Source organism: Nerophis ophidion, linkage group LG17 (genome assembly GCF_033978795.1).
Source record: "Nerophis ophidion isolate RoL-2023_Sa linkage group LG17, RoL_Noph_v1.0, whole genome shotgun sequence".
Classification (NCBI taxonomy): domain Eukaryota; kingdom Metazoa; phylum Chordata; class Actinopteri; order Syngnathiformes; family Syngnathidae; genus Nerophis; species Nerophis ophidion.
The window spans coordinates 5,286,418-5,314,078 of NC_084627.1; the positions used below are offsets into that span (position 1 = coordinate 5,286,418).

General features: G+C 38.6%; 1 protein-coding gene across 3 annotated transcripts in view; it reads right to left on the bottom strand.

The window, feature by feature from the left end:
• Positions 1–27,661, bottom strand: part of antxr1b (ANTXR cell adhesion molecule 1b) — a 77,750-nt gene that overhangs the window by 39,721 nt on the left and 10,368 nt on the right. For all 3 annotated transcript variants that reach the window (XM_061875807.1, XM_061875806.1, XM_061875804.1), the window contains 9 exons: positions 13,018–13,089; positions 12,881–12,952; positions 12,727–12,808; positions 11,694–11,727; positions 9,679–9,758; positions 6,098–6,166; positions 5,942–6,022; positions 2,561–2,621; positions 2,241–2,339 (listed from right to left, as the gene is read on the bottom strand). In XM_061875807.1, the coding sequence (XP_061731791.1) occupies positions 2,241–2,339; positions 2,561–2,621; positions 5,942–6,022; positions 6,098–6,166; positions 9,679–9,758; positions 11,694–11,727; positions 12,727–12,808; positions 12,881–12,952; positions 13,018–13,089 (650 nt within the window). The remainder of the gene's footprint in view (positions 1–2,240; positions 2,340–2,560; positions 2,622–5,941; positions 6,023–6,097; positions 6,167–9,678; positions 9,759–11,693; positions 11,728–12,726; positions 12,809–12,880; positions 12,953–13,017; positions 13,090–27,661) is intronic.

Consider the following 27,661-nt stretch of genomic DNA (forward strand, 5'->3'; position numbering starts at 1 on the left):
CGTAAGTCAAATATTCCAAGTCTGCTGGGTTGAATACGTATGTTATTTTTTATATTATGATAAATAAATGATAAATGGGTTGTACTTGGGGCTTCACGGTGGCAGAGGGGTTAGTGCGTCTGCCTCACAATACGAAGGTCCTGCAGTCCTGGGTTCAAATCCAGGCTCGGGATCTTTCTGTGTGGAGTTTGCATGTTCTCCCCGTGAATGCGTGGGTTCCCTACGGGTACTCCGGCTTCCTCCCACTTCCAAAGACATGCACCTGGGGATAGGTTGATTGGCTACACTAAATTGGCCCTAGTGTGTGAATGTGAGTGTGAATGTTGTCTGTCTATCTGTGTTGGCCCTGCGATGAGGTGGCGACTTGTCCAGGGTGTACCCCGCCTTCCGCCCGATTGTAGCTGAGATAGGCGCCAGCGCCCCCCGCGACCCCAAACAGGAATAAGCGGCAGAAATGGGTTGTACTTGTATAGCGCTTTTCTACCTTTCAAGGTACTCAAAGCGCTTTGACATTACTTCCACATTTACCCATTCACACACACATTCACACACTGATGGAGGGAGCTGCCATGCAAGGCGCTAACTAGCACCCATCAGGAGCAAGGGTGAAGTGTCTTGCTCAGGACACGAGAGACGTGACGAGGTTGGTACTAGGTGGGGATTGAACCAGGGACCCTCGGGTTGCGCACTGTGCCACCCCGTCCCTCTATTCTGCTTTCTTCTTAATTTTATCAGGATGGATTTCATCTTTAGCAAGGGCAGGTTTTGTGGCATATTATGTGACATAACTCAACTATTTGCAAGCCAAAATACTGCTAGTTTTTTTTTTATATATATATTTTGCTATATTTACCTGTTTTGACCTCACCAAAACATCCAAAATAAACTTGTAAAGGGCAGTTTTTGTGATATATATATTATGCGATGCAACCCAATATTCTAAGTCCGTTGGTTTGAATGCGTACAGTAAGTGAATTTATATTCTGCTGTTTTGACCAGCATAGATTTCATCAAAAGCATCCAGAATTTATTATGTTAGATCCACTATGGACTGGACTCTCACACTATTATGTTAGATCCACTATGGACTGGACTCTCACACTACTATGTTAGATCTACTGTGGACTGGACTCTCACACTATTATGTTAGATCCACTATGGACTGGACTCTCACACTATTATGTTAGATCCACTATGGACTGGACTTTCACACTATTATGTTAGATCCACTATGGACTACACTCTCACGCTATTATGTTAGATCCACTATGGACTGGACTCTCACACTATTATGTTAGATCCACTATGGACTGGACTCTCACACTATTATGTTAGAGCCACTATGGACTGGACTTTCACACTATTATGTTAGATCCACTATGGACTACACTCTCACGCTATTATGTTAGATCCACTATGGACTGGACTCTCACACTATTATGTTAGATCCACTATGGACTACACTCTCACGCTATTATGTTAGATCCACTATGGACTGTACTCCCACTATTATTTTAGATCCACTATGGACTGGACTTTCACACTATTATGTTAGATCCACAATGGACTGGACTTTCACAAATGTATATTTTTTATACATATATTGTATTGGTTTTTAAAATAAATGGCCCCCGGTTGCTTAGATTATTCAGTGTGCGGCCATCAGTAGCAGAAGTTCGGACACCCCTGACTTAAGTGGTGCACACTAGTTAGAATGATGGCGTTCGCTACATTCCCAAGGAAGAGTACTATGAGACTAAACGCACCGGTGTTCTTTTTCACCGACCATGACAATTGTTGCTTCCTCCTCGTGTCCTTGTTAGCCACAAACCGCTAACTCAGCTATTTTATTTGCTCTGTGAAGCTGTGTTTCAAAAACAAATCATGTGTCTGTGTAATAAATGCCGCCGGCAGCCAGCGCACAGACTTGACAAAGGTCTTGCCAAACTCCTGGGAAATTAATCTGGCTCTTGGGCTACTTAATTCCGTCTAACCGGCCACTTTTACCACCAAATATGCTGCTTTGACTTGCTTCTGGCTCGGCACGGCACAAAGTGGAGGGCTTTGCGTTTATATACGACCCACTTAAAGGCGCCTTAATTGTCAGGGTTTTTCCCCCACACCCACAGGATCTTGTTGGCAGCTCTGAGACCAATCGTTTTTGTGCTTTTATGTACGAACACGCTGCACTGGGCCTCTCGAAAAAGAAAATTCTTTGATTTATTAAAGCGGGTACTTACTAAAAGTCACTGTGTCGTTGATGCGGAAGCTGCAGAGGACTTTCTGCACATCACCAGCGTGCAAGAAACCATTTCCTCTGATTACCACCTGGAATGACTCTAAGGGAGCATTGAAGTTATTAAAATAATCAATCATTCTGTAGGTTATTTGGCAGAATTGTACAAAAAAAAACAAGAACTCTCGCCATGCAACCTTATTTAAAGAGGGGAGATTTATAATTAAAACAGATTTTTGACACTAGCCAGATGACGGGAACAATATTAGTGTGTCAGTCATTACATTGATGCAGGCTAACAATGGCTCAAATTATTTCCCTTACCTCCTGCACAGATGCTAGACGGCTCAACAGCCAGAATCTCAATGCATGACCTCTTCAGAATCTGGAACATTGACCAAAAAATAAGAAAATTTAAATACATACAGTACATTTTTCTGCATGCGCAGCATCTCCCAAATATGAATACACTCCTCACATTTCAGAAAGCATTTTGTTCTATCTTCTCAAAAGACAAAACTATAGAAGTTAAACTTGGATATGCTTTTGAGTAGTCAGTGTACAGCAGGCCTGGGCAATTATTTTGAACCAGGGGGCCAAATTTGGAGAAAAAAATGGGTCTGGGGGACAGTATATCCATATATATATATATATATATATATATATATATATATATATATAGTAGGCTCCAGCGCACCCCGCGACCCCGAAGGGAATAAACGGTAGAAAATGGATATATATATATATACATATATATATATAGTATAAACATATGAATACATATATATTTACAATATATACATACATACAAATATATATATACATACATACAAATATATACATATATACACACACACACACACACACACACATATATCCATCTATCCATTTTTTACCGCTTATTCCCTTTTTGGGGACGCGGGGGGCGCTGGCGCCTATCTCAGCTACAATCGGGCGGAAGGCCGGGTACACCCTGGACAAGTCGCCACCTCATCGCAGGGCCAACACAGATAGACAACATTCACACTCACATTCACACACTAGGGCCAATTTAGTGTTGCCAATCAACCTATCCCCAGGTGCATGTCTTTGGAAGTGGGAGGAAGCCGGAGTACCCGGAGGGAACCCACGCATTCACGGGGAGAACATGCAAACTCCACACAGAAAGATCCCGAGCCTGGATTTGAACCCAGGACTGCAGGACCTTCGTATTGTGAGGCAGACGCACTAACCCCTCTGCCACCGTGAAGCCATATATATATATATATATATATATTAGGGCTGGGCAACGATTAAAAATGTTAATCGAAGTTAATCGCACTATTTCTCAGATTAATCGCGATTAACTGCATTGTATACGCAAAGCCCAATAATGAATTCAAAAGTAGTGTGTAGTGCACCTTTATTGGAATATTCTCCCACATGAACAAAAGCGCCAAAACATTTGTTGTGCAAACACAATTTAAGTCAGTCCTTGTTAAACAGTAGCAGTTAAATAGCATATTTTATGAAAATCAACTCAAAAAATGTAAATACAAAAATTTTAAGCTTATTGCCACTGCCAGGGTATTAAAGTTATCCTGTTTGTTATGGAAAATAAATATAATCTACATACAAATCTCTGAGCCACAATCATAACATCTGAACAGGCAATTTCTGAGGTAACAGCAGAAACATTTTTTTTATCAGGGATCTTATGTTTAAAAAAACTATATTATAGGTAGTGGGCTGTTTTAGGGAATTTTTGATCAAATTATGCGTATTAGCAATATTAATAAAGTTGTGTTTATTCTGCGTAGTGGACTTAAAATAATTATGACCATATCTCGGAATTGATATGATGGGAATTTTCCGATTGTTTGCTTGGTGCTTTGATAAACTGAACGCATCATATACATGGTACTATATTGTGATGTTATGAGCCAGGGAAAAAAAGAACTACCCTACCCAGCATGCAACAGGAGTGACGAGCATGCGCGGTAGCCCGGTATAGGTTGTGTCGCCATGACGGCATCTTGTATGTTGTGATATGCACGCTCTGAAAGCAAACGTTAAGAACTCCGCCAACACTCCTGGTCTGCATTATTCATAAATAGACAGACAACACATATACTCCGCTGCTTCACAGGCCGCTGGATGTAGCCGGCAAAGTATTCCCATCCTAGCTAGCCGGTCTAGCAAGCACGCGTCATTCAGTCCAAAACGGCCCGATCTATCCGGAGTGACCACGCTGTAAGCCAGCCATGAAATTTGCAGAATTGTCCGGTATTTTTGCCAAATGTTCCATCTTTACCAAGAGCCCCTCGACGCCGAAGCCCATCCGGGCGACGCCATCTTGTTAAGAAAAAGCGTTAACAAAATAAAAGCATGTAAACAACATACGCAAATGTGCGATAAAATAATTGTCGGCGTTAATAGATTGATGAGTTAACTCGTAATTAATGCAATAATTTGCCCACCCCTAATATATATCCATCCATCCATCCATTTTCTACCGCCGCTTATTCCCTTTCGGGGTCGCGGGGGGGCGCTGGCGCCTATCTCAGCTACAATCGGGCGGAAGGCAGGGTACACCCTGGACAAGTCGCTACCTCATCACAGGGCCAACACAGATAGACAGACAACATTCACACTCACATTCACACACTAGGGCCAATTTAGTGTTGCCAATCAACCTATCCCCAGGTGCATGTCTTTGGAAGTGGGAGGAAGCCGGAGTACCCGGAGGGAACCCACGCATTCACGGGGAGAACATGCAAACTCCACACAGAAAGATCCCGAGCCTGGATTTGAACCCAGGACTGCAGGAACTTCGTATTGTGAGGCAGACGCACTAACCCCTCTGCCACCGTGAAGCCCCCCCTAATATATATATATATATATATATATATATATATATATATATATATATATATATGTGTGTGTAAGATGTGAAAATCTGCTGTACAGTACGTGTGCTTGGGAACACTAATACAAAACCTCACAATAATGTCTGATTGAATGCTAGGAACGTTATGACAGATCGCCTTAAAAAAACGGAATGCAATTTTTATTTTGTTTACTAAATGGGACACCCAGAATGTACATGAAAATAAAGAATGTGGGATTTACAATATTAAGTATGAACGATAAAACACTGAATATTGACTTTACATGAACGTCACAACCCTTCTCCGTCCACATATTTTACAATCAAGTGAAACGCAACACAAATGCAATAAACACAGCGAAATATGAACGCAAAGGGTAAAAAAAAACCCCACCTACAATCTGATATAACTGATATATCACTAAGCTTTAGAACTTAGTTGTAAAAATCTCCTTCCGCGTCTGTCCCTGACACCCACATTTCAGGCTGACGCTCCGTGGAAACGCTCCCCACCCACACTGCTTGGTGCCTCGTCTGAGCTGCTGTGACTTAGGTTACCATAGTAACTAATTAGATTACCATAGTAACTAGTACATCATGCAGAATCACAGATTCCAACCATTGAAATACTTTGTATAGTTGAAGACTTACGGTTATTTGAAAACATCCCTACACATCATAATGGCAGCTACACTTTCCATCTTAAAGATCTAAACAAAATTGTTTGGGAATGTCCGGCGGGCCAGATTGAAAAACTCAACTGGGCCTTAATTTGTCCAGGTCTGGTGTGCAGCTTGTATAGTTAAGACTATGGAACTGAGGCTTCACGCTTATACCGAGTCAATGACCCCTTGCAGGGTGTGAAATCCCTCCGTCACGGGGAAGACGTGGTCCTGGCTGTCGGCGATGGTTGACAGCTGCAGAGACAGGCGGCATTTGGATTATCTGTGGAACGTAACGTTCATTGGTGCGCCATTATGAGGTTTACTCACCTGGGTTTCATTGAAGTCTTTCACTCCCACACAGTAGACGGTGGCCCCCAACTGTCGCGCTCGGCCGGCCTGGTTCGTTTAAACACACACAAAAACATCAAACACTTGATGTCAAAGGTCACACCACTAAAATGTGGGAGGATGACTCTCATTTAGTGGCGTGACACACCCGCAGAGGACCAAGTTTAAGGGTGCGGTCACACTTGTCATGTTGGGTGCGGTTAATGAGGAACTTGTGTGGGTTTGCTGGGTCTGCTGGTTTTATTTCTTTGGTCAATATAATCTCTGCCCTGGTGTGCACCAAACAAGCGGACCGAGACCCTTTGAATAAACGGGTCCAAGTATGCTGGCAAGTTAACTCTGATCATGGACTAATGTGACAATTACAGCAAAACGCATGAGGTAATGACAACTATACAAGAGAAGACGTGGAGCTCTTTAAGAGTATATTTGAGAAGCTTTTGGAGAACCGTAAACTGATGAATATAGCAGAATATACATTTAAACAACGCATTAAATGGCATAGTTGGAACACTTTACTAAAACGGCCTTCTTTCATCTCCGTAATATCGCTAAAATTCGCTCCATTCTGTCCACTAAAGACGCTGAGATCATTATCCATGCGTTTGTTACGTCTCGTCTCGACTACTGTAACGTATTATTTTCGGGTCTCCCCATGTCTAGCATTAAAAGATTACAGTTGGTACAAAATGCGGCTGCTAGACTTTTGACAAGAACAAGAAAGTTTGATCACATTACGCCTGTACTGGCTCACCTGCACTGGCTTCCTGTGCACTTAAGATGTGACTTTAAGGTTTTACTACTTACGTATAAAATACTAAACGGTCTAGCTCCATCCTATCTTGCCGATTGTATTGTACCATATGTCCCGGCAAGAAATCTGCCTTCAGAGGACTCCGGCTTATTAGTGATTCCTAGAGCCCAAAAAAAGTCTGCGGGCTATAGAGCGTTTTCCGTTCGGGCTCCAGTACTCTGGAATGCCCTCCCGGTAACAGTTCGAGATGCCACCTCAGTAGAAGCATTTAAGTCTCACCTTAAAACTCATTTGTATACTCTAGCCTTTAAATAGACTCCCTTTTTAGACCAGTTGATCTGCCGTTTCTTTTCTTTTTCTTCTATGTCCCACTCTCCCTTTTGGAGGGGGTCCGGTCCGATCCGGTGGCCATGTACTGCTTGCCTGTGTATCGGCTGGGGACATCTCTGCGCTGCTGATCCGCCTCCGCTTGGGATGGTTTCCTGCTGGCTCCGCTGTGAACAGGACTCTCGCTGCTGTGTTGGATCCGTTTTGGACTGGACTCTCGCGACTGTGTTGGATCCATTGTGGATTGAACTCTCACAGTATCATGTTAGATCCGCTCGACATCCATTGCTTTCCTCCTCTCCAAGGTTCTCATAGTCATCATTGTCACCGATGTCCCACTGGGTGTGAGTTTTCCTTGCCCTTATGTGGGCCTACCGAGGATGTCGTGGTGGTTTGTGCAGCCCTTTGAGACACTAGTGATTTAGGGCTATATAAGTAAACATTGATTGATTGATTGATTGACTTAGAGTTTTGTCTCATGGTATGCCACAAAACCGGCCTTTAAAAGTATGTTTTAGAAGTCTTTTGGAAGATAGTAAAAATCAGTGGACTAGTGGTTAGAGTGTCGGTAGGTTGTGAGTTCAAACCCCGAGTCATACCAAAGACTAAAAAAATGGGAGCCATTACCTCCCTGCTTGGCACTCAGCATCAAGGGTGGGAATTCCGGGTTAGATCACCAAAAATTATTCCTGGGCGCATCACCACTGCTGCTCACTGCACCCCTCACCTCCCAGGGGGTGACCAAGGGGACGGGTCAAATGCAGCGGACAAATGTTTCCACCGCCAAGTGTGTGTGTGTGTGACAATCATTGGTACTTTAACTTTAACTTAACTAAACAGAAGATTAAAAAAAAAAAGAATAATTACAGTAGACCCAACAGATGGCATTTTAATTTGGAATATTTGCGTTACGTCCCATACTATGTTAAGAAAAGAGCCCTTTAAAAGTTTTTTTAGAAGCTTTTGTTGAAATCTAAGATAGTAAAAACAACAGAATATTAAAAAAAAAAAAAAAAAGAATAATTACAGTAAAACCAGCAGATGGCATTATAATCTGGAATATTTGAGTCACGTAATATGCTACAAAACCAGCCTTTAACTATATATTTAAGAAGATTTTGGTGAAATCTATTATGTTAAAATTATATATATATACATATATTGTATATATATGTATATATCCCATGTATATAATCCCATTGAGATCTTTGATCTCAATGGGATTTTACCTGGTTAAAAAAAGGCTTAAAGAAAAAAAAAAAAAATTATATATGTGTATATACATATATATACACATATATAATTTTTTTTTTTTTTTATCCTTTTTTTAACCAGTTAAAATAAAAATAAAAAAGTATATATGTGTATATACATATATATATATATATATATATATATATACACATATATAATTTTTTTTTTTTTTTTTAGCCTTTTTTTAACCAGGTAAAATCCCATTGAGATCGAAGATCTCTTTTCCAAGGGAGACCTGGCCAAGAGGGCAGCAGCAAGGTCACATTAAAAACAGTAAACAACACATAAAACTTTACAAAATAATATATACATACATATATATCTCCTACGAATTAAACCCAGCAGACGGCATTTTACTTTAGAATATTTGCAACAAAACAAGCCTTTTATAGTATTTTTTAGAAGCTTTTGGTGGAATGTAAGCTGGTAAAAAATACCACGTAAATTTTACCTATGCACGATATAAATCACCATAAATGATTCCCGCCCACTGCTCCCGTCACCTCCCAGGGGGTGATCAAGGGTGATGGGTCAAATGCAGAGAATAATTTCGCCACACCTAGTGTGTGTGTTTGTGTGTGACAATCATTGTTACTTTAACTTTAATAAACACAACAGACAGCATTTTGGTTTGGAGTATTTGGGTTACCTCACGTAGTAATATGTTAAAAAGGGTGCCCTTTAAAAGTATCTATTTTCTTTATTTGAATTTTGTTACATATCCTGCCACAAAACCTGCCCTTTAAATGTAGAATACCAAAATAATGTATGTATTTAATCCAGCAGACTTGGTATATATCACAAAAACTGTCCTTTAAACGTAGAATATCAAAATAACGTATGTACTCAACCCAGCAGACTTGGTATATTTGAATAATATGTCACGAAAACTGTCCTTCACAGCTCTTGGTGAAATCCAAGCTCTTAGAAATACAAAAATAACCTACATTTTCAACCCAACAGATGTCATTTGGGCTTGGAATATTTGGGTTTTGTACGAAAGCTGTCCAATCAGGTCTTTCCTTTCTGTATTTTTTTTAACTGTGCAGCCTTTGCTCCAATGACAAAAATACCAGTGTGCAACACTAAGCCAACCGCACCGAAGATTGCACTAAGTATCCTAAAAAAAAAGTTTGTCCGTACCAAACCACAAGTGTGAACGCAGCCTAAAACTCTCACTTTTTAAACTATACAAATATCTTGATAATGCATGTAGTTCTCTTGCCTCACTTTGAGCCAGATCAAATTGATTTTCTCTCAGTTCTCCATCTGTCAAGGCGATGATGACGCTGGCAGTCCGGTAGCCTGGAAGCCAGACAAATTGAAAATGTGCTACTTAACACAAATAGACATCTGTTATACAAATGCTTCATTCTTTCCACATACTATACTCACTGCACATTTAATATTGCTATTAATTCATGGTAGTTTATTATTGTAGTTGTACAAAACCCGTTTCCATAAGAGTTGGGAAATTGTGTTAGATGTAAATATAAACGGAATACAATTATTTGCAAATCCTTTTCAACACATTTAGTTGAATGCACTACAAAGACAAGATATTTGATGTTCAAACTCATAAACTTTATTTTTTTTTGCAAATAATAATTAACTTAGAATTTCAAGGCTGCAACACGTGCCAAAGTAGTTGGGAAAGGGCATGTTCACCACTGTGTTACATCACCTTTTCTTTTAACAACACTCAATAAACATTTGGGAACTGAGGAAACTAATTGTTGAATCTTTGAAAGTGGAATTCTTCCTCCTTCTTGTTTTATGTAGAGTTTCAGTCGTTAAACAGTTCGGGGTCTCCGCTGTCGTATTTTACGCTTCATAATGCGCCACACATTCGATGGGAGACAGGTCTGGACTGCAGGTGGGCCAGGAAAGTACCCGCACTCTTTTTTTACGAAGCCACGCTGTTGTAACACGTGCTGAATGTGGCTTGGCACTGTCTTGCTGAAATAAGCAGCGGCGTCCATGAAAAAGACGGCACTTAGATGGCAGCATATGTTGTTCTAAAACCTGTATGTACCTTTCAGCATTAATGGTGCCTTCACAGATGTGTAAGTTACCCATGCCTTGGGCACTAATGCACCCCCATACCATCACAGATGCTGGCTTTTCAACTTTGCGTCGATAACAGTCTGGATGGCTTGCTTCCCCTTTTCTAAAACAATTTGAAATGTGGACTCGTCAGACCAAAGAACACATTTACACTTTGCATCAGTCCATCTTAGATGATATCAGGCCCAGAGAAGCCGGCGGCCTTTCTGGATGTTGTTGATAAATGCATAGTAGAGCTTTAACTTGAACATACAGATGTAGCGACGAACTGTATTTAGTGACAGTGGTTTTCTGAAGTGTTCCTGAGCCCATGTGGTGATATCCTTTAGAGATTGATGTTGGTTTTTGATACAGTGCCGTCTGAGGGATTGGGGTCAGTGTCATTCAATGTTGGTTTCCGGCCATGCCGCTTACGTGGAGTGATTTCTCCAGATTCTCTGAACCTTTTGATGATATTATGGACCGTAGATGTTGAAATCACTAAATTTCTTGCAATTGCACTTTGAGAAACTTCGTTCTTAAACTGTTTGACTATTTGCTCACGCAGTTGTGGACAAAGGGGTGTACCTCGCCCTATCCTTTCTTGTGAAAGACTGAGCATTTTTTGGGAAGCTGTTTTTATACCCAATCATGGCACCCACCTGTTCCCAATTAGCCTGCACACCTGTGGGGTGTTCCAAATAAGTGTTTGATGAGCATTCCTCAACTTTACCAGTATTTATTGCCACCTTTCCCAACTTCTTTGTCACGTGTTGCTGGCATCAAATTCTAAAATTAATGATTATTTGCAAAAAAAAAGTTTATCAGTTTGAACATCAAATATCTTGTCTTTGTGGGGCTTTCAACTGAATATGGGTTGAAAAGGATTTGCAAATCATTCTGTTTATATTGACATCTAACACAATTTCCCAACTCATATGGAAACAGGGTTTGTACAACCACGACAAACTAGTTTATTTTATTGGTTATGTTTTAATTCATTTATGATTACTTTTATAATTCATTTATTTTTAGTTTTGCCTTCTTGTAATGTTCTGTGCAGCACTGAATTGCCTTGTGTACAAATTGTGCTCCATAAATAAACTTGCCTTGCCTTTACATAGCTTGCAAAAATTGACTCCCAAGAAAAAGCTCATATTTAAAATTGGAGGAAAAGTTGCATCTTCGACTCACCGTCGCCTGTCGCATAGTAAATTTGCTGACTGGCCTGAAAAAGACACAATTGAAGGCGTTAGTGGAAACGTTTTAAACGGATCTCATTTTTAGAGAATAGGTTTTGGTAGTGGTGTAACGGTACGTGTATTTGTATTGAACCGTTTCGCTACGGGGGTTTCGGTTCGGAGGTGCACCGAACGAGTTTCCACACGTACATTTTAAGTAGCGTACCGCACGTTGTGTAAACAATGCACAACACACGGCATGCTAGCAGCGACCGGGCTACAATAGACTGATCATAACTCCTCTTTTCACCGGATATGTCCTCTTTTGCCGGGCTGTCCGGGTGGAGTTTCTTAAATGCCTCAAATGTCCGGCATTTTAAGTTAGGGTTGCGTGTATTTTCAATGTACGTTCGGGGTTAAGAAGGGGTTAAAAACAAAACGCATTGTGCAGGCAGCAGCATTCGTGAGGGAGGGGCAGAGACAGAGAGAGCGAGAGAGTTATGATAACGCGCATGCGTCGCCAGGCTCTGCTTTTTACATATAGATTTATCATTTTATTTTTTATTATCTATAGCAGGGGTGTCAAAAGTGTGCCTCAGAGGCCATTTGCGGCCCACAGCTAATGTTTTAAAGGCCCACGGCACATTCTGAAAATACTATTACAATAAACAAAAACATAACAAAAAAGCTTATACGTTAAATGTAATTTAGAAAAAGTTGCAATGTTGACTAATAAAACAAAGCTGTTTTCTTTTCTTTCAAACTGTCATTGCTCAAAACATAATATTGTATCAAAATCAATGTTATTATGAATTATTGACCTATCCAAGGATCCGATTACTTCACATCAAATATTCCACTAAGAAAAATATTTTTGGTGGAAGATTTTGCAAATTTGGTAAATAAATAAACCAAAAAAAGTTATATTTTGTTGTTTTCTTACTGTACCGAAAATGAACCGAACCGTGACCTCTAAACCGAAGTACGCACCGACTGAAATTTTTGTGTATCGTTACACCCCATAAATTATGGTGAATATTCCTCACTTTTTCCAAGCCTTTGTGCATGTAGGTGTCGCCACCTGGCTGGACCATTCGCAGCTCGGCCAACCCGGCTCGTATTTGCTCTCTGAAAAAAAAAAACATGAATAATTTAAAAAAAAAGGACGAAAAATGATTGAAAAAGTTAGAATGTGTGAACCTGTCTTCTGTCAGCGGCATCACTATTCGCCCTTGTGTTGAAAAGACGATGAAAGACATCCTCAGCTGAGGACTAGACCATGACAAAAGTTAACTTTGTTTCATTTACTTCTTGAATCTTTCAACGACGACAAATACCTGATAAACCTTTGAGCCAGGAGTTCCACAAAATAATAGATTTCATTCCAGTAATGTTGCACACTGCCAGATCTGGGAACAAAACATGAAGGGGGACATTATGTCATTATTATGAGATTTGCAAAGAAATATCAATCAATCAATCAATCAATGTTTACTTATATAGCCCTAAATCACTAGTGTCTCAAAGGGCTGCACAAACCACCACGACATCCCCGGTAGGCCCACATAAGGGCAAGGAAAACTCACACCCAGTGGGACATCGGTGACAATAATGACCCAGTGGGACGTCGGTGACAATGATGACTATGAGAACCTTAGAGAGGAGGAAAGCAATGGATGTCGAGCGGGTCTAACATGATACTGTGAAAGTTCAATCCACAATGGATCCAACACAGTCGCGAGAGTCCAGTCTAAAGCGGATCCAACACAGCAGCGAGAGTCCCGTTCACAGCGGAGCCAGCAGGAAACCATCCCAAGCGGAGGCGGACCAGCAGCGCAGAGATGTCCCCAGCCGATACACAGGCAAGCAGTACATGGCCACCGGATCGGACCGGACCCCCTCCACAAGGGAGAGTGGGACATAGAAGAAAAAGAAAAGAAACGGCAGATCAACTGGTCTAAAAAGGGAGTCTATTTAAAGGCTAGAGTATACAAATGAGTTTTAAGGTGAGACTTAAATGCTTCTACTGAGGTGGCATCGCGAACTGTTACATAATACATAAATAATCACTTCTAAAAAGGGATGCCGATAAATGCTTTAAAATGTAGTATCGGAAAATATCGGTATCGGTTTCAAAATTAACAGTATCGGTTTCAAAAAGTAAAATTTATGACTTTTTAAAACGAAGCTGTGTACATGACGTAGCAAGAAGTACAGAGTACCAATAAACCTTAGAGGCACTTCCTTTACTTACCGGCACTGTCGCATAATATCTACGGCTTTTCGCACACCCACACAAGTGAATGCATTGCATACTTGGTCAACAGCCATACAGGTCACACTGAGGGTGGCTGCATAAACAACTTTAACACTGTTATAAATATGCGCCACACTGTGAACCCACAACAAAAAAAATGAGAAACACATTTTGGGAGAACATCCGCACCGTAACACAATATAAACTTCTTCTATGTCCCACTCTCCTTTGTGGAGGGAGTCCGGTCCGATCCGGTGGCCATGTACTGCTCGCCTGTGTATCGGCTGGGGACATCTCTCCGCTGCTGATCCGCCTCCGCTTGGGATGGTTTCCTGCTGGCTCCGCTGTGAACGGGACTCTCGCTGCTGTGTTGGATCCGCTTTGGACTGGACTCTCGCGACTGTGTTGGATCCATTATGGATTGAACTTTCACAGTATCATGTTAGACCCGCTCGACATCCATTGCTTTCCTCCTCTCCAAGGTTCTCATAGTCATCATTGTCACCGACGTCCCACTGGGTCATTATTGTCACCGATGTCCCACTGGGTGTGAGTTTTTCCTTGCCCTTATGTGGGCCTACCGAGGATGTCGTAGTGGTTTGTGCAGCCCTTTGAGACACTAGTGATTTAGGGCTATATAAGTAAACATTGATTGATTGATTGATTGAAACACAACAGAACAAATGCCCAGAACCCCTTGCAGCACTAACTCTTCCGGGAGGCTATAGAATACACCCCCCGCTACCCCCTATCCCACCTCAACCTCCTCATGCTCTCTCAGGGAGAGCATGTCCCATATTCCAAGCTGCTGTTTTGAGGCATGTTAACAAAATAATGCATTTTGTGACATCAATAATAAATATAGCAGTGCCATGTTGGCTTTTTTTCCATAACTTGAGTTGATTTTATTTTGGAATACCTTCTTACATTGTTAAATGCATCCAGCGGGGCATCACAACAAAACTAGGCATAATAATGTGTTAATTCCACGACTATATAGATCGGAATCGGTAATTAGGAGTTGGACAATATCGGAATATCGGATATCTCTACTTCTTAATTATTAGCAGTAAACTGCAGTACATTACGGGGCGGTATAGCTCGGTTGGTAGAGCGGCCGTGCCAGCAACTTGAGGGTTGCAGGTTCGATTCCCGCATCCGCCATCCTAGTTACTGCCGTTGTGTCCTTGGGCAAGACACTTTACCCACCTGCTCCCAGTGCCACCCACACTGGTTTAAATGTAACTTAGATATTGGGTTTCACTATGTGAAGCGCTTTGAGTGACTAGAGAAAAGCGCTATATAAATATTAATTCCTTTAATTAGTGCCAACATTTCTGATTAGTTTAGATTACACAAGTTCATGTTCAAAAATAAATGACAACATGTATAGAGCAGTTCTCCAAATGCTGCAATATTAAAAAAAAAAAACACCATCATAATTTTACTGATTTTGTGGATGTGAAATCACAAAGAAAAGTGTTTTTCTGGGGATTTTTTTTTGCACAACCAGAACTATTCATCCTGAGAGAATTGCGCAATTAATAATATTGATAGCACCGTGCTGATTATTTGGCTATGTTTTTGACACATTGCTTTTGTTTATATACGTTTGGAGAGTTATGTGGTCCAGGAGTTTGTTTTTCTACTCAGTCCCTTGTGTGAAAATCCTAATTTAGATATTCCTGGCGTGTCATTTAGATTCATGCGTTGTGTAAATTTATTTATTTTTTAAATAAAAAAAAGACAATAAACGACTTTTATAATGTCAACGGCAGTGGAAAAAAAAAATCTTGGATCTGCACAAAATTCCTGGTTCACTCAAAAATGTGATACTTTGGCCAACCCCTCCAAAAAGTTCCATGGAAGTCGGTCAAGCAGTGTTTTTCTAACCCCTGCTAGCAAACAAGATGAGAGTGAAAAGAGCTGATCAAAGATTACATAACGCACGTCAAGGACTTTTGTGTCTTAACTATATAATTCACACTATATTGACCTATGTATACAGCATGTAAATTAGACCAGTGGTTCTCAAATGGGGGTATGCGTACCCCTGGGGGTACTTTTTAGACCAGTTGATCTGCCGCTTCTTTTCTTTATCCTATGTCCCCCCCTCCCTTGTGGAGGGGGTCCGGTCCGATGACCATGGATGAAGTACTGGCTGTCCAGAGTCGAGACCCAGGATGGACCGCTCGTCGGGACCCAGGATGGACCGCTCGCCTGTATCGGTTGGGGACATCTCTACGCTGCTGATCCGCTTGAGATGGTTTCCTGCGGACGGGACTCTCGCTGCTGTCTTGGAGCCACTATGGATTGAACTTTCACAGTATCATGTTAGACCCGCTCAACATCCATTGCTTTCGGTCCCCTAGAGGGGGGGGGGTTGCCCACATCTGAGGTCCTCTCCAAGGTTTCTCATAGTCAGCATTGTCACTGGCGTCCCACTGGATGTGAATTCTCCCTGCCCACTGGGTGTGAGTTTTCCTTGCCCTTTTGTGGGTTCTTCCGAGGATGTTGTAGTCGTAATGATTTGTGCAGTCCTTTGAGACATTTGTGATTTGGGGCTATATAAATAAACATTGATTGATTGATTGATTGATTGAAGGTATGTGATATATTTTTTTAATATTCTAAAAATAGCAACAATTCAAAAATCCTTTACAAATATATATATTGAATAATACTTCAAGAAAATATGAATGTAAGTTCATAAACTGTGAAAAGAAATGCAACAATGCAATATTCAGTGTTGACAGCTAGATTTCTTTTGTGGACATGTTCCATAAATATTGATGTTAAAGATTTCTTTATTTGTGAAGAAATGTTTGGAATTAAGTTCATGAATCCAGATGGATCTCTGTTACAATCCCCAAAGAGGGCACTTTAAGTTGATGATTACTTCTATGTGTAGAAATCTTTATTTATAATTGACTCACTTGTTTATTTTTCAACATGTTTTTAGTTATTTTTATATCCTTTTTTTCCAAATAATTATTTAGTTTAGTTTATTTAGTTTATTAAGGATCCCCATTAGTCTACACCGCAGTGGAGACTATTCTTCCTGGGGTCCAGGCAAAAAACATCACACAACCACAGAACAAACGATTAAAATGCAGTACAACATGATCCAATAATAAATTGTCATAATACAAAAATAGAACCAAAAAATACTAATAAATGTTGTTCCATAATAATTTTCATACCAAAGATAAAAATAGCAATATAAAAATAGATATACTGTATACATTTTTGCAAAAATAAAACAAAGAACCAATGGCCTAAAATATACACATTAGTGTACCAAAGACAAACAATAAGTGACGAAAAAGTATCATCCATCCATTTTCTGCTGCTTATCCCATAATCAATAAAATACTCAATAGTCAATAAAAACAGTCATGACATTAGGTACAATCTAAAATAATCTCTTTACGCAATACTTCTCCTTTTAGTTTATTCTTAAAGCCAACTATGCTGGTGATTGATAGCAGATATTGTGGAAGTCTGTTCCAGTAAGTGATTGCCCGATACATTACAGTCTTTTTCAAAACATCACTTTTGGGTTTAAGACGGGTGAGAGCACCTCTTTGGGCTAGCCTGGTACCGTAGTTGTGACTGTCACTGGCAAGCAAGAGCTGAGAATACAGATATGAGGGTTTATGGTATGTATAGATGTTTTTTAAAGAAAGACCACTACAAATGATCAATATTTTGCACTGTTATACAATTTAATACATCAGAAAGTGATGACATAGTGCTGTATTTTACTTCTTCATCTCTTTTTTTTTTCAACCAAAAATGCTTTGCTCTGATTAGGGCAGTGTTTCTTAACCTGGGTTTCGGTGAGTCGGCCTCAGGGGTTCGGCTGAGGTCAAAACACACCCGACTCATCGTGTAAATACGAACTTCTCCCTATCGGCGTTTTACGGATAGGCAACAGCTGACTAAATTTGCAGGTGTGTAATTTGTTGCGAGTTTTGTTAATTTTGTTGTTGGAACAAGGTGATGTTCATGCACGGTGCATTTTGTGCACCAGTAAAAAAAAACATGGTAACACTTCAGTATGGGGAACATATTCCCCATTAAATAGTTGCTTATTAACATGCAAATTATTAACATATTGTCTCTTAACTAGTCATTATTATGTACTTATTAATGCCTTTTTGGCATGGCCTTATAATAACCCTAACCCTCTAACCCAAGGGTAGGGAACCTATGGCTCTAGAGCCAGATGTGGCTCTTTTGATGACTGCACCTGGCTCTCAGATAAATCTTAGCTGACATTGATAGATTACGATAAGTAATTAATAATTCTGCTGGTAATCACAGTGTCAAAAATAACGATCAAATTATAAAACATTGTCATGCATTTTAATCCAACCATCTGTTTTCTATCGCACCTGTTCAAGATGTTGCATTAATGGTAAGAAGTATTATATTTATTATAGGTTACCTTAGAACAGGGGTCACCAATCTTTTTGAAACCTAGAGCTACTTCTTGGGTACTAATTAATGCGAAGGGCTACCAGTTTGATACACACTTAAATAAATTGCCAGAAATAGCCAATTTGCTCAATTTACCTTCAATAAATAAATCTATATATATAAAAAAGGGGTATTTCTGTCTGTCATTTCGTCGTACATTTTATTTCCTTTTACGGAAGGTTTTTTGTAGAGAATAAATGATGAAAAAAAACACTTAATTGAACGGTTTAAAAGAGGAGAAATCCCCCCAAAAATGAAAATTCAATTTTGAAACGTAGTTTATCTTCCATTTCGACTCTTTAAAATTCAACCGAAAAAAATTAGAGAAAAACTAGTTCATTTGAATCTTTTTGAAAAAATTAAAAAAATAATTTATGGAACATCATTAGCCATTTTTCCTGATTAAGATTAATTTTAGAATTTTGATGACATGTTTTAAATAGGTTCAAATCCAATCTGCACTTTGTTAGAATATATAACAAATTGGACCAAGCTAGATTTCTAACAAAGACAAATCATCATTTATTCTAGATTTTCCAGAACCAAAATTTTAAAAGAAATTCAGAATACTTTGAAATAAGATTTAAATTTGATATTACAGATTTTCTAGATTTGCCAGAATATTTTTGGGGAATTTTAATCAGGAAAAGTTTGAAGAAATATTCCACAAATATTCTTTGTCGAAAAAACAGAAGCTTACATCAAGAATTACATTAAAATGTATTTATTATTCTTTACAAAAAAAAAGTACTTGAACATTGATTTAAATTGTCAGGAAAGAAGAGGAAGAAATTTAAAAGGTAAAAATGTATGTGTTTAAAAATCCTAAAATCATTTTTAAGTTTGTATTTTTTCTCTAAAATTGTCTTTCTGAAATATTTTCTTGGATTTTCAAATTATATTTGAGTTTTGTCTCTCTTAGAATTAAAAATGTCAAGCAAAGCGAGACCAGCTTGCGAATAAATAAATAACATTTTAAAAATAAAGGCAGCTCACTGGTAAGTGCTGCTATTTGAGCTATTTTTAGAATAGGCCAGCGGGCGACTCATCTGGTCCTTACGGGCGACCTGGTGCCAGCGTGCACCGCGTTGGTGACCCCTGCCTTTGAATAACAATGTTATTAAAAAGAATAAGAACTTATTATACTCAAAAAATGTTGGTCTTACTTAAAAATGCACACATTTAGTTGTATTCAGTGTTAAAAAATATTATATGACTCTCATGGAAATACATTTTGAAATATTTGGCTTTCATGGCTCTCTCAGCCAAAAAGGTTCCCGACCCCTGCTCTAACCCTTACCAAATAACTCTAAATTAAGTCTTTATGACGTAGAATATGTTCCCCTAGTGTCCAAATAACTCTAAATTAAGTCTTTATGACATAGAATATGTTCCCCTAGTGTCCAAATAACTCTAAATTAAGTCGTTATGACGTAAAATATGTTCCCCTAGTGTCCAAATAACTCTAAATTAAGTCTTTATGATGTAGAATATGTTCCCCTAGTGTCCAAATAACTCTAAATTAAGTCTTTATGACGTAAAATATGTTCCCCTAGTGTCCAAATAACTCTAAATTAAGTCTTTATGACGTAAAATATGTTCCCCTAGTGTCCAAATAACTCTAAATTAAGTCTTGATGACGTAGAATATGTTCCCTTAGTGTCCAAATAACTCTAAATTAAGTCTTTATGACGTAAAATATGTTCCCCTAGTGTCCAAATAACTCTAAATTAAGTCTTTATGACGTAGAATATGTTCCCCTAGTGTCCAAATAACTCTAAATTAAGTCTTTATGACGTAGAATATGTTCCCCTAGTGTCCAAATAACTCTAAATTAAGTCTTTATGACGTACAATATGTTCCCCTAGTGTCCAAATAACTCTAAATTAAGTCTTTATGACGTAAAATATGTTCCCCTAATGTCCAAATAACTCTAAATTAAGTCTTGATGACGTAGAATATGTTCCCCTAGTGTCCAAATAACTCTAAATTAAGTCTTTATGATGTACAATATGTTCCCCTAGTGTCCAAATAACTCTAAATTAAGTCCTGATGACGTAGAATATGTTCCCCTAGTGTCCAAATAACTCTAAATTAAGTCTTTATGACGTACAATATGTTCCCCTAGTGTCCAAATAACTCTAAATTAAGTGTTTATGACGTACAATATGTTCCCCTAGTGTCCAAATAACTCTAAATTAAGTCTTTATGACGTAGAATATGTTCCCCTAGTGTCCAAATAACTCTAAATTAAGTCTTTATGACGTAGAATATGTTCCCCTAGTGTCCAAATAACTCTAAATTAAGTCTTGATGACGTAGAATATGTTCCCCTAGTGTCCAAATAACTCTAAATTAAGTCTTTATGACGTAGAATATGTTCCCCTAGTGTCCAAATAACTCTAAATTAAGTCTTGATGACGTAGAATATGTTCCCCTAGTGTCCAAATAACTCTAAATTAAGTCTTTATGACGTACAATATGTTCCCCTAGTGTCCAAATAACTCTAAATTAAGTCTTTATGACGTACAATATGTTCCTCTAGTGTCCAAATAACTCTAAATCAAGTCTTTATGACGTACAACATGTTCCGCTAGTGTCCAAATAACTCTAAATTAAGTCTTTATGACGTACAATATGTTCCCCTAGTGTCCAAATAACTCTAAATTAAGTCTTTATGACGTAGAATATGTTCCCCTAGTGTCCAAATAACTCTAAATTAAGTCTTTATGACGTACAATATGTTCCCCTAGTGTCCAAATAACTCTAAATTAAGTCTTTATGACGTAGAATATGTTCCCTAGTGTCCAAATAACTCTAAATTAAGTCTTTATGACGTACAATATGTTCCCCTAGTGTCCAAATAACTCTAAATTAAGTCTTTATGACGTAGAATATGTTCCCCTAGTGTCCAAATAACTCTAAATTAAGTCTTTATGACGTAGAATATGTTCCCCTAGTGTCCAAATAACTCTAAATTAAGTCTTTATGACGTAGAATATGTTCCCCTAGTGTCCAAATAACTCTAAATTAAGTCTTGATGACGTAGAATATGTTCCCCTAGTGTCCAAATAACTCTAAATTAAGTCTTTACGACGTAGAATATGTTCCCCTAGTGTCCAAATAACTCTAAATTGAGTCTTTATGACGTACAATATGTTCCCCTAGTGTCCAAATAACTCTAAATTAAGTCTTTATGACGTACAATATGTTCCCCTAGTGTCCAAATAACTCTAAATTAAGTCTTGATGACATAGAATATGTTCCCCTAGTGTCCAAATAACTCTAAATTAAGTCTTTATGACGTAGAATATGTTCCCTAGTGTCCAAATAACTCTAAATTAAGTCTTTATGACGTACAATATGTTCCCCTAGTGTCCAAATAACTCTAAATTAAGTCTTTATGACGTAGAATATGTTCCCCTAGTGTCCAAATAACTCTAAATTAAGTCTTTATGACGTAGAATATGTTCCCCTAGTGTCCAAATAACTCTAAATTAGGTCTTTATGACGTAGAATATGTTCCCCTAGTGTCCAAATAACTCTAAATTAAGTGTTGATGACGTAGAATATGTTCCCCTAGTGTCCAAATAACTCTAAATTAAGTCTTTATGACGTAGAATATGTTCCCCTAGTGTCCAAATAACTCTAAATTAAGTCTTTATGACGTACAATATGTTCCCCTAGTGTCCAAATAACTCTAAATTAAGTCTTTATGACGTACAATATGTTCCCCTAGTGTCCAAATAACTCTAAATTAAGTCTTTATGACGTAGAATATGTTCCCCTAGTGTCCAAATAACTCTAAATTAAGTCTTTATGACGTAGAATATGTTCCCCTAGTGTTCAAATAACTCTAAATTAAGTCTTTATGATGTACAATATGTTCCCCTAGTGTCCAAATAACTCTAAATAAAGTATTGATGACGTAGAATATGTTCCCCTAGTTTCCAAATAACTCTAAATTAAGTCTTTATGACGTAGAATATGTTCCCCTAGTGTCCAAATAACTCTAAATTAAGTCTTTATGACGTACAATATGTTCTCCTAGTGTCCAAATAACTCAAATTTAAGTCTTTATGACGTAGAATATGTTCCCCTAGTGTCCAAATAACTCTAAATTAAGTCTTTATGACGTAGAATATGTTCCCCTAGTGTCCAAATAACTCTAAATTAAGTCTTTATGACGTACAATATGTTCCCCTAGTGTCCAAATAACTCTAAATTAAGTCTTGATGACGTAGAATATGTTCCCCTAGTGTCCAAATAACTCTAAATTAAGGCTTTATGACTTAGAATATGTTCCCCTAGTGTCCAAATAACTCTAAATTAAGTCTTTATGACGTACAATATGTTCCCCTAGTGTCCAAATAACTCTAAATTAAGTCTTTATGACGTAGAATATGTTCCCCTAGTGTCCAAATAACTCTAAATTAAGTCTTTATGACGTAGAATATGTTCCCCTAGTGTCCAAAGAACTCTAAATTAAGTCTTGATGACGTAGAATATGTTCCCCTAGTGTCCAAATAACTCTAAATTAAGTCTTTATGACGTAGAATATGTTCCCCTAGTGTCCAAATAACTCTAAATTAAGTCTTTATGACGTAGAATATGTTCCCCTAGTGTCCAAAGAACTCTAAATTAAGTCTTTATGACGTACAATATGTTCCCCTAGTGTCCAAATAACTCTAAATTAAGTCTTGATGACGTAGAATATGTTCCCTTAGTGTCCAAATAACTCTAAATTAAGTCTTTATGACGTAGAATATGTTCCCCTAGTGTCCAAATAACTCTAAATTAAGTCTTTATGACGTAGAATATGTTCCACTAGTGTCCAAAGAACTCTAAATTAAGTCTTTATGACGTACAATATGTTCCCCTAGTGTCCAAATAACTCTAAATTAAGTCTTTATGACGTAGAATATGTTCCCCTAGTGTCCAAAGAACTCTAAATTAAGTCTTTATGACGTACAATATGTTCCCCTAGTGTCCAAATAACTCTAAATTAAGTCTTGATGACGTAGAATATGTTCCCTTAGTGTCCAAATAACTCTAAATTAAGTCTTTATGACGTAGAATATGTTCCCCTAGTGTCCAAATAACTCTAAATTAAGTCTTTATGACGTAGAATATGTTCCCCTAGTGTCCAAAGAACTCTAAATTAAGTCTTTATGACGTACAATATGTTCCCCTAGTGTCCAAATAACTCTAAATTACGTCTTTATGACGTAGAATATGTCCCCCACTGTCCAAATAACTCTAAATTAAGTCTTTATGACGTAGAATATGTTCCCCTAGTGTCCAAATAACTCTAAATTAAGTCTTTATGACGTAGAATATGTTCCCCTAGTGTCCAAATAACTCTAAATTAAGTCTTTATGACGTGGAATATGTTCCCCTAGTGTCCAAATAACTCTAAATTAAGTCTTTATGACGTACAATATGTTCCCCTAGTGTCCAAATAACTCTAAATTAAGTCTTGATGACGTAGAATATGTTCCCCTAGTGTCCAAATAACTCTAAATTAAGTCTTTATGACGTAGAATATGTTCCCCTAGTGTCCAAATAACTCTAAATTAAGTCTTGATGACGTACAATATGTTCCCCTAGTGTCCAAATAACTCTAAATTAAGTCTTTATGACGTAGAATATGTTCCCCTAGTGTCCAAATAACTCTAAATTAAGTCTTTATGACGTAGAATATGTTCCCCTAGTGTCCAAATAACTCTAAATTAAGTCTTTATGACGTAGAATATGTTCCCCTAGTGTCCAAATAACTCTAAATTAAGTCTTTATGACGTAGAATATGTTCCCCTAGTGTCCAAATAACTCTAAATTAAGTCTTGATGACGTAGAATATGTTCCCCTAGTGTCCAAATAACTCTAAATTAAGTCTTTATGACGTAGAATATGTTCCGCTAGTGTCCAAATAACTCTAAATTAAGTCTTTATGGCGTAAAATATGTTCCCCTAGTGTCCAAATAACTCTAAATAAAGTCTTGATGACGTAGAATATGTTCCCCTAGTGTCCAAATAACTCTAAATTAAGTCTTTATGACGTAGAATATGTTCCCCTAGTGTCCAAATAACTCTAAATTAAGTCTTTATGACGTAGGAATATGTTCCCCTAGTGTCCAAATAACTCTAAATTAAGTCTTTATGACGTAGAATATGTTCCCCTAGTGTCCAAATAACTCTAAATTTAGTCTTTATTACTTAGAATATGTTCCCCTAGTGTCCAAATAACTCTAAATTTAGTCTTTATTACTTAGAATATGTTCCCCTAGTGTCCAAATAACTCTAAATTAAGTCTTTGTTACTTAGAATATGTTCTCCATACTAAAGTGTTACCAAAAACATGTAACTTTGTCTTGAATTTGAAAAAAAATATATATTTTTTTTCATTTTTCACTAAAGAAGGGTTCGGTGAATGCGCATATGAAACTGGTGGGGTTCGGTACCTCAGACAAGGTTAAGAACCACTGGATTAGGGGGTACTTGAATTAAAAAAATGTTCACAGGGGGTACTTCACTGAAAAAAGGTTGAGAACCACTGTACTAGACATTATGTTTTTCCCCATTGAAAAAAAGTCAACAATTGACACAAGCAAGTCAGAGGTGTTCGGTATAGCTCGGTTGGTAGAGCAGCCGTGCCAGCAACTTGAGGGTTGCAGGTTCGATACCCGCTTCTGCCATCCGAGTCACTGCCGTTGTGTCCTTGGGCAAGACACTTTACCCACCTGCTCCCAGTGCCACCCACACTGGTTTAAACGTTAAAATTAGATATTGGGTTTCACTATGTAAAGCGCTTTGAGTCACTTTGAGAAAAGCGCTATGTAAATATAATTCACTTCACTTCCAGTCACTCAAACTAGTGACATTGTGAGATGGAGCTGCATTCGTAATATTTATTTTAAGATTGCGATCAACAAAGCAGCCATCAAACAATTCTTGATTAGATAGTACTTTATTTATTCCGTCAGGAAAATTACAATTTTCAGCACAATCCCATTCAAGATCAGACAAACATTAAAGGGAGACAGAACAGGATCGCTGACGGGTCTGCCGGCTTCCAGCGCCCCTTACAAAAAAAAAAAGATGAGATACAGGTATACAAGGGGGGGGGGAATAGAAGATTAAAATAAAATAAAAAAATCGGTGTTAGCCTGGACCCCGGAGGGGTATCCCCCCCCCTTGTTTACCTGTATCTCATCTTTTTTTGTAAGGGGCGCTGGAAGCCGGCAGACCCGTCAGCGATCCTGTTCTGTCTCCCTTTAATGTTTGTCTGATCTTGAATGGGATTGTGCTGAAAATTGTAATTTTCCTGAAGGAACTCTCCTGACGGAATAAATAAAGTACTATCTAATCTAATCTAAATTGTAGAGAAGCTAAGAAAAGACAAAATGTCCCATTGTTCCTTATGTTCTGGACAATACGGTGAATGTAATATTCTGTAAGTTTGACAAAAAAGCACTTTGCCGTTTCTGTTTTGTTTGGCAGGCGCCAATAGAAAGTGAAACAAAAAGCCAAATCAGTATAACTCAAAAGAAGTCTTCTTTGCGTCTCTCTGAACTGCTTCTTTTCTCTCTCCCCCTCTCGGTGTGTTTTCATTTATCGTCCTGTGATGTGAGTCCCATAGCGCTGAGGCGGCCAATAAGCGCTCCTTGGAACAGCTGGCGCTCATGGAGAAAGGGTTCTTGACGCTTGGGACGAGATGTGGGATACAGCTGTCCTTTAAGAGACGCGTGGCTGCAGTTGGACGGCACATTTTATCACCTAGATTGTGCTACCGGTTCCAGTTGTGTTTATTGATTCGCATGCTTGGAGGCAGTTTACGTATCCAGTGGGACATTACTTCTATTCGATGTTTACTTGGAAGAAGGCATTTATTTGAGAGGGGGTGTTTATTAGTACAAAAGAGCAATTGACTTGGTTTGTCGGTTAGTTGGTTGGCAACATAACTGAAAAACTTTCAGGAAATGTCCAAAATGGGATAAGGCACAACAGATTGCATTTTTGGCCTGAGACGGATAATTGCTGTGGTTACTTTATATTTACATTTAGGGATGTTGTAGCAGCTGACAGAAGCACACTGTATACTGTATTTTTCGGAGTATAAGCCGCTCCGGAGTATAAGTCGCACCTGCCGAAAACGCATGATAAAGAAGGAAAAAAAAACATATATAAGTCGCATTTTGGGGGGAAATGTATTTGATAAAACCCAACACCAAGAATAGACAATTGAAAGGCAATTTAAAATAAATAAAGAATTGTGAACAACAGGCTGAATAAGTGTACGTTATCCATTCATCCATTTTCTACCGCCTTTTGGGGTTGCGGGGGGCGCTGGCACCTATCTCAGCTACAATCGGGCGGAAGGCGGCGTACACCCTGGACAAGTCGCCACCTCATCGCAGGGCCAAGTGTACGGTTTATGACACATAAATAACCAACTGAGAAGGTGCCTGGTATGTTAAATGTAACATATTATGGTAAGAGTCATTCAAATAACTATAACATATAGAAAATGCTATACGTTTACCAAACAATCTGTCACTCCTAATTAGGGCTGGGCAATACACACAATATACATCTGAATGTTTGGCCTTAGCATTAAATGAACACTTGATACATACAACCACAGCAGCATGATGATTCTATGTGTCTTGTTCATACTGCATTATTATATGCTCATTTTAAACTTTCATGCAGAGAGGGAAATCACAACTAAGTCAATTGACCAAAACTGTATTTATTAAAGAGTTATTAAAAACTGCACTTTTGTGAATGTCACTAAGATGACATATCAAAACAACACTAAATTAAAGTGCACTTTTTGTACAGAACGCCACTACAATAGTTTAAAACAAAAAAAGTGCACTTTTGTGCATGATGTCAAACAACATATCCATCCATCCATTTCCTACCGCTTATTCCCTTTTGGGGTCGCGGGGGGCGCTGGCGCCTATCTCAGCTACAATCGGGCGGAAGGCAGGGTACACCCTGGACAAGTCGCCACCTCATCGCAGGGCCAACACAGATAGACAGACAACATTCACACTCACATTCACACACTAGGGCCAATTTAGTGTTGCCAATCAACCTATCCCCAGCTGCATGTCTTTGGAAGTAGGAGGAAGCCGGAGTACCCGGAGGGAACCCACGCATTCACGGGGAGAACATGCAAACTCCACACAGAAAGATCCCGAGCCTTGATTTGAACCCAGGACTGCAGGAACT